The sequence below is a fragment of the Pinus tabuliformis genome, chromosome 1_2 (assembly GCF_031772625.1).
Source record: "Pinus tabuliformis cultivar Carrire ecotype Pingquan chromosome 1_2, CPIR1, whole genome shotgun sequence".
NCBI lineage: Eukaryota > Viridiplantae > Streptophyta > Pinopsida > Pinales > Pinaceae > Pinus > Pinus tabuliformis.
The window spans coordinates 668,164,517-668,177,363 of NC_142298.1; the positions used below are offsets into that span (position 1 = coordinate 668,164,517).

General features: G+C 36.8%; 1 protein-coding gene across 1 annotated transcript; it reads right to left on the bottom strand.

Annotated features, from left to right (window-relative positions):
* Positions 1-2,618: 2,618 nt before the first annotated feature.
* Positions 2,619-12,617, bottom strand: LOC149207459 (uncharacterized). Its single transcript, XM_089393901.1, has 3 exons — positions 12,490-12,617; positions 9,611-11,956; positions 2,619-3,642 (listed from the first exon to the last, which is right to left on the bottom strand). The coding sequence occupies exons 2-3, from the start codon at positions 10,952-10,954 to the stop codon at positions 3,103-3,105; spliced, it is 1,884 nt and encodes a 627-aa protein (XP_089250027.1). The 5' UTR covers positions 10,955-11,956; positions 12,490-12,617; the 3' UTR covers positions 2,619-3,102.
* Between the last annotated feature and the right edge of the window lie 230 nt (positions 12,618-12,847).

Sequence of the window (12,847 nt, forward strand, 5' to 3'; positions counted from 1 at the left end):
TTACCAGGTGCAAGCCCCCGATTGCACCCCAGAAAGTGATGATTGACGCTATGTGATTCATTTCACTAGCTCTCATGGAAATGGTCATAAGTGAGCTCTCATAGAAATGGTCATAAGTGAGTGACTTACTTGTTGAATGGCAAAATGATATCTAATATAATGCACTGCGTAAACTCCATACTTAAAAATATTAGAATATTTTTCAATTTTTTAATCTTTGTCAAAAAGTCTAATAAAATTCTAAACTAAATTTTAGTTTGATGAAAACAAATAAGACAATTAATATTTTTGGAAGTGTTTAATAATAATTTAGATAAAAATACAATTTTATACCTCGTTTATATGCTAAAAACTCAAGTAATATTATAGCTAAGTGTAATATATTCAAAATATAAAAATTGTTTTGTATATTTGAATAATTGATTTTGTGATTATATATATTGAATATAATATAATAACTAATGATTAAAAAAAGATAAAATTAATTTAATTTAAAATATTGTTTATGTAAATTAGAATATAATTTTAATATAATAAAATAATACAAATTTTTTATTAAAAAATAAAAATAAAATAGTAAAAAAATCATTTCTTTGTTAAAAATAAATTTTGTAATGTAAAGTTTAATTTAGATTTAAAGTATAATATTAAATATTTTTTAAGTTAATTAATTTAATTAAAAAAAAATATTTTAGAAATTGTTGTGTGTAAGCATAAATTTTATAAATAATTAAATTAAATTTATTTTAGAAGATATATAGTGATTATGATTTAGAGAGACAATATTATAAAAAGCTTATATTATTTTATCATTAATAGACGGTTAGATAAGAATTAAAACAATAATTTCACATATTATAAAACTATTTAAGTATACATTGATATCATCCTCTATATCATCTCACTCTTTATTTTTGGGTTTCTTAAACTTATAATTTTATTAACAAAATATATACTTTAAATTAATTCCGGAGATGTTTCTCTGTACACCTATTACAAAATTTGATGTCGGTGTAAAAATTTCTTTACCTAGCAATCCCACTTTCCCCTCAGTTTCTTTTTCTTAGAATTACAAACCGTTCATAACCTAACAAAGAGCAAATAACCCTATATAATTTTTTAATAAATTTGATAATCGGTAACATACCCAAATTCCCAAATTTTAATAGTGTCACATATTCCCATGCCTCTTCCAGTGACATATTCCCACACATCTTTGTCAAGCTACATAATCTGCGTAATTACCATTTATATTCTTCCCTAATATAGTTGATACAAACAGATTTAATCAAATTAATCACATACTTTATTATTTGATTGTTTCGGTCACTGTGACTATTATGCACACAACCTTTCAACGATTCTCATTAGGCATATTTAGTCACTCAACCATTTAACGATTCTTATCATGCATATTTAGTTAACTAAATTTGAATATATATATATATATATATATATATATATATATATATATATATATATATATAAAGTTTAAATGATATGGTTAATTTAATTGGTCTATCTTTGTAAAGCTACGTAATATGCGTAATTACCATTTATATTCTTCCCTAATATATATAGTTGATATAAACATATTTAATCACATACTTTATTATTCACTGTTTCGGCAGCTGCAAGTATTATGCACATAACCGTTCATCGATTCTCATTAAGCAATTTAGTCACCCAATTATTTAATGATTGTCATTATGCATATTTAGTCAGTTAAGTTTGAAATATATATATATATATATATATATATATATATATATATATATATAATAAGTTTAGATGATATGGTTAATTTAATTGGTTTAGTCTTATTGTTAAAAAGCATCTTTGTTACTCAATTGGTCTAGTTTTATTGTTAAAGCACTTTTGCAATTTAATTGGTCTAGTTCTCTCGATTACTAAGAAGTTATGGGTTCAATTCTCTGAACATTCTTGAAGTTAGGCTAAGTTGTTAAGTCTACCAAAAATGATCCATTCAAGTAAATTTGCATGATAATCTCCAAAATCTATAAACCCATATATATATATATATATATATATATAATCTTTGCTTATAAAAATCTTTATCATAAATTACTTCCAATAAATTTCATCAATGATGTTTCCATGAATGCAGAGATTATCCATTCAACAATCTCATTATGCATATGGACATTCTTGAAATTAGGCTAAGTTGTTAAGTCTACCAAAAATTATCCATTCAAGTAAATGTACATAATAATCTCCAAAATCTATAAACCCATATATATATATATATATAAACAAAATCTTTGCTTATAAAAATCTTTAACATAAATTACTTCCAATAAATTTCATCAATGATATTTCCATCAATGCAAGCATTATCCATTCAACAATCTCATTATGCATATGCTCTGAGCTAAATCTCAAGTGTTTTTTAAATAGTTTTTAACAAGCCATACAATTAAAGAAACAAAACCTTTACTACTCGAATCAATTTTTCATTTGTTTCAAACACTACCGGTATTATGCAATCAACCATTCATCAACAATGTCACTATATACTCAACTATATAAAAATAAATACAAAATATTCTTTCATTATATCATTCATCAACAATATTACTCAACTATATAAAAACAGATACAAAATATTCATTCATATATTATATATATTGTAACCATTCATACAACAGAAAATACATATATCTTATACCGAGAAATAAATATATAAAAATATACCCAAAACCTAATACAAATTACCTCAACAAATACATTACGGCCTAAACAAATCTATAAGACTTCAAATCCTATAAATCCTATATGGAATATGTCCCAATTACATACATGCCCAGATAAATATAAGAAAACATGAAATTGTAACTGTTGATTCCCCCACCATCACATCTTTCAGAAAAAAACATAAACTGCACACATATATGATCTAATGGCTAGCCACAAACATAAAGAAACTATTTGGAGTAAAGAAAGGATTGAAATATGAACCTAGAGGAGGCCGTCTTCGAAGATGTCGGGTTGTACCCATCGTCCATTTCTTTGTGATTAGCGAGCGCCCTCTTCAATGGTTCGGTCATTTGTTTGTTTCAAGTGCAACTAATTTCTTTGTGATCAGTCAGCGCCCTCTTCCGGCGCTGGTTTATTGGGAAGTACTTCAACTTTGACACGTGTAGGTAATACCAGGGGCATTCGTTTCTCCAGGCTGCAGTTCTTCATGAGCAAGTGATTCAACTTTGGCATTACTTCCTTCCCCAGACTTGGAAATTTTACTTCCTTCTCCAGACTTGGAAATTTTTCCAAGGAAATAAAGTCTTCTATCATCAGCTTTTCCAGCTTGGGAAATGCCCCAGGTTCTTCAAACTCCTTTGGAAACTCTGTGCATTTTTTGTTGTGCGACAAGTGGAGCTTTTTCAAATTTGGAATCTTTTGTAGCCCCTTATACTCTGCACTAGTGTTGTCGCCTTCTATCACAAGCACCATGAGGCTCTCGAGGTTAAACATCCATGTTGGCACCACGCAGTTGCAGAGATGGACCTTCTCAAGGCGTTTCATATGTTGAGTGTCGTCGGGAAGATGGAGGAGGCGGCCATCGGAATTTATAGTATTTCGAAAATAGAGGGTCCGCATATCTGTCAAACCCCCAAAAGTGCCCTTGAGTGTTGGGTATTTTTCGATGGGAAATACCAAAACCAGACATTCTAACACCACAGAGCCAATGCTCTGTTTCCACTGTTGCAGGACCTTTGTGCACAGGGAAGCTTTTAAGACAAATCTACTCATAACAGAGTATTACACAGCCATAAAAATATTTCTATTGATTAAAATACAAAGCCTGATACAAACTTCATCCTCTTTCACTCAGAGAGAGATTTACCACTGTAAAATCATTTTCATATTCACTGCTGTGAAAAACAACAACTTACTGCTGTAACAAAGGTTTACATAAGCTTACTGCTGTAAAACAAAATTTACATTCACAATTTCAAAATACCTGAGCGCTCTTTTCTTTTGCATTTCAATGCAAATCCAATACATTAAAATCATCACTATTCTATGCACTGTTGTGCATCTTCCTTGTTCTTTCGCTGCCGCGAGCTTCACCACCAATCAACAAAAGGCATGCTGCTCTCTTGTTCTTCACGGATAGCACTGTTGTGCATTATCCTCTCTCACTCTACACCCTTCTCATTACAATGAGCAACTGATTTTATGCACTGCTGTGCAACAAAGTTCATTTACACTGTTGTGTATATTTTCATACGCGCTGCTGCGTTCTTCACTTACCACTCTATATATTCAATACACAAAAATATTACATATATATGACAACAACAAAAACATACTTCACGTTTTCACTTCCCATGCTTCCGTAAAAGAAATAATAAAAATTAAATGCTTTTACCAGCTTTTACTTGTGCCCATACTCCCGCTTAAATGAAATTAAAAACTTCACCAAAACTTACCAACCACAGTAAATTGCATTTACTGTTTTACTGACATTTACTGGCGGTAAAGGAACTTTTACTTCACGTCAAATTTATTAGCTGCTGACCTGTACTTTAACCATTGACTTTATTTGCATCGCATCGCAACTTTTCTCATGTCAAAGACCCCGACTCTATGACATTGCCGATAGCGATGTGCCGATGCGATATCGGCGATCGCTCATCGCACAATAACAAAACCACTTTGTAAGTCCTCCGCTGCGACTTCGCCGATGCGATATCGGCGATATTTCATATCGCTGTCGCTGCCTGCCTCCGATGCTCCAACCCGCCGAAAAACCAACCTGCCGATACGCCGACTTGCCGATATGCCGATATCGGCGATCCCAGTTGAAATTATATTTTCAACACTCCCCTTTAATTTCCACTGTCGGGCATTCAATCATACCCAAACACTTCCTCACATGGAGGGATTCATTAACTGCTGTTACAAGAATATCTTCCTCACATAGAGGGGTTCACCAATCTTCCTCGCATAGAGGGATTCACCAACTGCTTCTGCTGCAGTTCATAAACAAACAAAGTTGTCTTCCTCTTAATAGAGGGATTCACCTGAAACTGTGCTTAAGAGCACCTTCCTCATGACAGAGGGATTCACCATGTGACTGTGCTTAAGAGCATCTTCCTCATGACAAAGGGATCTACCAAACTATGCTAGAGAGCATCTTCCTCTGAACAGAGGGATTTTCCAATGTAACTGTGCTTAAGAGCACCTTCCTCATTACAGAGGGATTCACTAATGACAATGTGCTTAAAAGCACCTTCCTCTTCAATAGAGGGTTTCACCAAATGACTGCTTCAAATGCAGTTCCAAAACAAACAACCATTGCACTGCTGTGTGTGCAAACTCATTACGATGTTCTTTTATGCTGATGCATATTCTCTGCTGCACTGTTGTGCCATCTTCTTTACTGTGTCTACCTCACACTGCTGTGTCTACACTTGCACTGCTTCTGCACTTTTCAAAGACAAAATACTCTGTCTTTCTTGGAACAATTACGCTGTCCCAATTTACAAATTTACACTGCTGTGTGTAAACATTTCTTACACTCACTGTTGTTGCATATATTGCATTTTAATTCAATTCATTACATTTACCTTTACTGCTGTAAGGAAAATTTCTTTTGCATGTGCTGTTGTTCAAAACTTCTTGCTGCTGCATTTTTTTTATTTGCATTGCTGTGTGCTTCTCCTTCTTGCCGTCATGCTGCTGTCCATAACTTCCTGCTGCTGCATTTTTTTCATATTCACTGTTGTCCATGCCCATAACCATGGACTGTCATCCCTGGGTTTTTATTTGCTGTTGCGTTGCCTCTGCAATTTGCACTGTGGCTGCCTTTTGTTTCATCATACTGCTGTGCCCATACTCTTGGCACTTCATTCTCCAAAAAATAACACAGGCTGCTGCCTTTTCTCATGCACCCTTGCTTCACACAATCTTAGGCTTCATTTTTTTTATTTACACAATGCACTGCTGTGCAATTCCTTTGGCTTTCTGCTGGCACACACATTCTTATACATCCAGTGTGCATTAAAAATATGTTGTCCTTGTTTTTCTTTATGCATTTCTTTGCATGTTGCATTGCATACAAAAAAAATATTACATTTTTCACTGCTGTGTGAAAAATTTCATTGCATTCTCAGCCACTGGGCATTTACGCTCTGCTGCGTTTTGCCTTCTCATTTTCTTCTCACTGCTTTGCATTTTCATCCCCACTACAAAACATTTCATCTGCTGTGCATTACACTCATTCTGCTGTGAGTATGTTCTATCACATTACATAGAAGGAAACTACCTTCCATTGCTATGCATTTCAATGCATGTGCATCACAAAAAAATTTCAAACTGCTGTTCATGTTCTATCTTCCCACTGCTGTGAGGGTCTCCATGCTTTGCATTTTTCTCTTATCTCGCTGGTGCTCTTTACATTTCAGCGCTGCCATCTTTCTTCTTTATGCATTTCTGTGCATATTGCATAAACACAAAGCAAAAACATTGCTGATTTCATCACTGATGCATATTACTTTTTAGAGGGATTAACAACGATTTCATTTGCAACTGCTGCGCTGCAATACATCCTCCATCAACAAATGACTGTTAATACAGTTCAGCAAACAAAAAATTACAAGCTCCCCTTTAATGTATGCTTGTCTTCTTTTGGCAGACTCTTCTCAAAATAAATTTAGATCGACTGGGGAGTTCAAGGGGTTTTCAGATTGCCTTTCCTTCCTTCTCCATACTTGTGTAACTTTCTTCTTTTGCATGTGTCTAGCTTGTGTAAGAGCCCATGTCAAGTTACAATCTCGTGCCATATGCCCAATGTTATGACACTTGAAGCATTCAACTTCATTCATGAATAAGAATTCATGATTTCTTCTTGTGAAATTATTTCTTGGAGATTGTTGGGAATCACAACATCTATCTCCATGAAATGCTCTATAGTCTTTTGCCATATGACCAAAGTTTGAGCAATCATAACAATAACCATAAAATGAACTTTGGTACCTGGGAGATGGAGGTTTTCTTGATGTACTTCTGAAGTCTTGCTGCCTTGAGATCCTTTGTTGATGACCATTGCATCTTTGCCTCTTTGCCATCAGCTACATTTCTTCTTGGAACAGGATTTCTTCTATTGCAGCCTTCATTTTTCTCCTTGCCTTTGCTGGAACTAGGAGCATCACCATCTCTTTCTGGCTTCTTTACATCTCCTTTGCTTAAAGCATCCTCATCCTTGTTTGAGGGTTCAGCTACATACCCAAGTCCTGATTTATCAAATGGAGATCTGTGATAGCTGAGCATATCATCCAAAGCTTGAGAGCTCTTCATTATTTTGTTCAGCCCTTCAACCTTCTTCCTGAGGAGGACAATCTCTTCTTCTAACTTTTCACATTCATTATTTTTCTTTGCTAGTTGTCCCTCAGTTTCTTCCTTGCTACGAGTAGCTTCAGCTGCTACTATTTTGAAGGAGATAATATCTGTCTTCATTTTGGAAATTTCTTCATCTTTTGCTTGACTGCTCTTCATTTTCTTTTCAGCTCCTTGTGCCTGCTTCTTGGCTTCTTGTAGTTCGGACTTAAGGGAGGAGACCTCTACCTTGTATTGTCCAATCTCTTCTACAAGCTTATTCACTCTCATGTGCCTTTGTTCAAGCTGACTTGTCAAGGCATCTGCCTGCTTCTTTGCTTCATTCAGTTGATTTGTCATGGATATGACTTCTTGATGATGTTTCTTCTTGCATTGGTCAAACTCCTTCTTGAGCTTGGCAAGCTCTTCATCCCTTTCCTTTACTTGAAGCTTGATGAGGTCAAGCTTTTCATTCTCAGCTTCTATGATGGGTTCTTCTTGACTCATTGTCATGGTCAGTGCTCCCTTTGCATGAAGGTCATGCAGTCTGTCCCATATATCCTTTGCTGATGTATATTTTCCTAGATTCTTCTTCACAGAATCAGGGAGTCCATCCAAGATTAGTTTTACTGCTTGTGCATCATACTCCATGGATTCTTCATCCATCTTACTGTCATCAATCACTGACTCCCAGACTTCAATCCCCTCAGACATTAGGAAAGCCCTCATCATTATTTCCCATACATCAAAGTTTCCATGAAACTTTGGGGTTTCAAATAGAATGTATTCTAATGGATTGCCTTCTAGTTTAGTAGAAGAGGGAGACACATTTTTAACAGTCCTGGAGGCTTTCTTCTTTGACCTTGCCATTCTTATCTAGGCTTTAAAATCTCTGACTGTGTTTTTAAAATCACTGACTGTTTCTTCAACAACAACACAGAAAATTAATCTGAGAAATACCTAGATCATTTCTTGGCTGAGCCTTCACACTGCTGGTGAAGCTGCTACCGCAATAAACCCTTCCTTCAGCTTCTTTGAAACTTCAAAGAGCCTGGACTAGCTCCGATACCACTGTTGGGTATTTTTCGATGGGAAATACCAAAACCAGACATTCTAACACCACAGAGCCAATGCTCTGTTTCCACTGTTGCAGGACCTTTGTGCACAGGGAAGCTTTTAAGACAAATCTACTCATAACAGAGTATTACACAGCCATAAAAATATTTCTATTGATTAAAATACAAAGCCTGATACAAACTTCATCCTCTTTCACTCAGAGAGAGATTTACCACTGTAAAATCATTTTCATATTCACTGCTGTGAAAAACAACAACTTACTGCTGTAACAAAGGTTTACATAAGCTTACTGCTGTAAAACAAAATTTACATTCACAATTTCAAAATACCTGAGCGCTCTTTTCTTTTGCATTTCAATGCAAATCCAATACATTAAAATCATCACTATTCTATGCACTGCTGTGCATCTTCCTTGTTCTTTCGCTGCTGCGAGCTTCACCACCAATCAACAAAAGGCATGCTGCTCTCTTGTTCTTCACGGATAGCACTGGTGTGCATTATCCTCTCTCACACTACACCCTTCTCATTACAATGAGCAACTGATTTTATGCACTGGTGTGCAACAAAGTTCATTTACACTGCTGTGTATATTTTCATACGCGCTGCTGCGTTCTTCACTTACCACTCTATATATTCAATACACAAAAATATTACATATATATGACAACAACAAAAACATACTTCACGTTTTCACTTCCCATGCTTCCGTAAAAGAAATAATAAAAATTAAATGCTTTTACCAGCTTTTACTTGTGCCCATACTCCCGCTTAAATGAAATTAAAAACTTCACCAAAACTTACCAACCACAGTAAATTGCATTTACTGTTTTACTGACATTTACTGGCGGTAAAGGAACTTTTACTTCACGTCAAATTTATTAGCTGCTGACCTGTACTTTAACCATTGACTTTATTTGCATCGCATCGCAACTTTTCTCATGTCAAAGACCCCGACTCTATGACATTGCCGATAGCGATGTGCCAATGCGATATCGGTGATCGCTCATCGCACAATAACAAAACCACTTTGTAAGTCCTCCGCTGCGACTTCGCCGATGCGATATCGGCGATATTTCATATCGCTGTCGCTGCCTGCCTCCGATGCTCCAACCCGCCGAAAAACCAACCTGCCGATACGCCGACTTGCCGATATGCCGATATCGGCGATCCCAGTTGAAATTATATTTTCAACATTGAGGCCATTACGGCCTTCCGAACCCGGAGATTGTGATGCAGATGCTGATGGATATTGAGGCTCTATTAGTGTAACTGATAGGCTTTGCAGACGGATCAATCCTCTTAGATCCGTCCATTTCAAATCCGGCGTAGTGGCTGTGCTTGATTCATGGCGTACTGGAGCGCCCTTCAACGTCCGTAAATAGATGAGCTTGGATATTCCAGCGGGCAATGTCTTAAGATTTTTGCATCCCTTCACATTCAAATGTAGCATATACTTGTGCCCAGCTATCCCCAAATGCAGGCTGCTCAGATCTTCGCACCCACTAACGTCGAGGTACTGGAGGTACTTTAGACCGCTCAACGACTCCGGCAGCTCCTTGATTTTTGTTTCCGACAAATTTAGTAACTTCAAATGCTTTGCATTTTCAATGGATGTGGGCAATGACTTGATGCAAGTCTGACTTAAATCTAACACAACCAGATATTTCAAGTTATCGAAGAACTTCTCAGGAATTAATTTAAGCTCGGTGTTGTTCCATAGCAATAGAGTGCGCAGCCCTGGACAAGGAAGGGACGCCTGATCGCTGATTTTGGAGATTTCGTTCTTAATCAGAGAAATTCTACGTACGCCCTTGCACTTATCCATGGGCACTTCTTTCAACTCTTTTCCGGGCTCTAACAAACATTTGGATTCCTTGCTAGATTCAAGAAAAGCTAGATCATGCAAAAAATCATGAAGTCGACAATATTTGACTCGGCCATCAGAAACAACCCTTGAGATTTCGATCATGCATAGATTAATAAGTTTGTTTAGGTAAGAGCGTCCCACCTCTATTGCATCTCCTGCATCTGCATCTCGAGTAGAAGTAGAAAGAAAACCTTCAGCAATCCACGCATGCACTAGGTATTCTGACTTTATTTGAGAATGTGGAGGAAAGGCAGAACAGTAAAGGAAACAAGGCTTAAGGTGAGCTGGCAAAGCTTGGTAACTTAAGCGGAGTGAGTGCATAAAGAGGGCTGCGTCTCCTTCTCCTTCATCTGGACGATCCAAGGCATTCAGATGATGCAACGTGGATTCCCACTCATTAGGAACCGTCTTCAACCTTGTCAGAGACGCTGCTATTGTTTTCACGGCCAACGGTAATCCTGAACATTTTTTCACAATACGGTAGGCAATGCTGGTCAGCTGGTCAGGCTCTTGCTCAGATGGTTGGTTTGATTTTATACCCTCCTCCGATACTGGCTCTTGAGGTGAAGGACTGGTAAGAATACGCGGAAAATTAGGGGGGAGAGTAGTGGTACAATTGGCATAAAAACGGAATAATTTCCAGCTGTCGTCATCAGACAAATACTCCATATTGTAGATCTCACGAGTCCCCTTTTGACGATTTCCTATCTGGTCTGCAACATCCTTGTCCCGAGTGGTCACCACAATCTTATTTCGTCCGTCAGATGACAAACGCAGCCCAATCTTTTCCCAAGCTTCTTTGTCCCACACATCATCTAGAACAAATAAACACCGTTTTTCATGTAAATGTCTATTTATTCTGTGCGCAAGCTACGCCTCGCTTAGCTTTGACATCTTATGACCCTTATCGTCTTCCTCCCCAAGCCTCAGATACTGCCTTCCCGTCACCAAAAGGAGCTTTTTAACAGACCATTTCGGCGAAACTGTCAGCCAGACTAGATGGTCGAAACGCTCTCGGACCTTTTGGCTGTAGAACACGTTCTGGACCAGATGACTTTTGCCCAGCCCTCCCATACCCACAACCGCGATGACCCCATATCCGTCGTCTTCCACGATCCATTTAGTAATGGATTTCAACTCGCCTGACATGCCGACGGTGTAAGATTGACACCTGTTGAGTAGAGCATTTGGTTTTCTCCTGCTGTATAGTTCTTCAAAATCATACGCATTATTGAATGCGTGAAGCCGAACGTCTGCATCGAGGACTGATGTCACATATTTGAGATATTTAGCACTACTGTGTATCCTCTTGATCCTTTCCTTTAATGCCCTAATCCTACAGCCCATCTGATACTTGAAGATTATACTGTTGAAAAAATTAAGCTCACGGTCCTCGAATTCATCTATTAAGTACACAGCATCGTACAGAAAGTCCTGAACTTTGTCCACCCAGTTCACAATTGAATTGGAAGCGGTCTTCCTCTCGCGTCGATCAAGAGGGAATTAATGGAATTCACCTCCTCACAAATGAATTCAAAATCGTCTTTGAAGTCAATAACTAGCGAAACTTCTTGAAATAGTTTATCAGCTAGCATTGAAGCCATTTTTTCTGCAAGCGTGGTAATAACCGCCTGTTCCATGTTCGCTCTTCCAATTCACAATTCACAACTTCTGCAACAAAACCCATGCATAGCATATCCGCACAAAATCAGAGCCACAATAAAAGATGTTATTCAAAACAATAAGTTTGTTTTACCCAAGATAAGCAATGTTGCATCTCATCAGACAGAAGAGAAGCAAAAACAAGTTGTCTTTACTGGAATGTTTTGAAAGTTTTTATAGTGGGTTTTTCGGGTTTAATTTCTGTGGTAAGAATTTATTGAAATCACAAATCTAATAGGTAATTTCTGCACAATCCAAGTGCTTTATGAGTATTTCAAGTTACTGAATTCATATTTACAATAAAAAAAATCAATTTAAATAACCCAAATCAAAATTTCACCTAAAATTTTTCCAAGCCTAAATTATTCCATATAATATCTTGTTATTCAAAACACTAAATTTGTTTTACCTAACATTGAATCAATGTTTGATGCATCTCATGTGACAGAAGAAAAGGCACAAGGACTCTGGATTGGATTCAACAACAGCAAAATCACAATATTCTAGTCTGATAATGATTTTAAGATAACTTATAGTCTGACCTCTTACACAGAAATCGTTACAGCCACCGATTTCTTTCTCTAATTGCAGTCTGCACCCAATGATTTCTTCAGTTACTGGGAGAATGGCATTTAATTTACGCCCAACACTTGCCGCCTCTACAGCACTGTTGCCCACGCTCTCTCTGCTACACCCTCTCATTGATTTCCCAGCCGTAGCTTTTATAAATAAAAGCAGGAAAGGAGAGGACAAAATAGTCTCCTGCAACCCAGCGGTTTCGTGCGCTTTTCTCTGGTCTTTCCTGGTTGCTGGGTTGTCATTATGACAAAAAAATTCCACAAACATTCCACAAACCTTTATTAATAATTCCACAAAGATACGACAAAACAGTCCCAACAA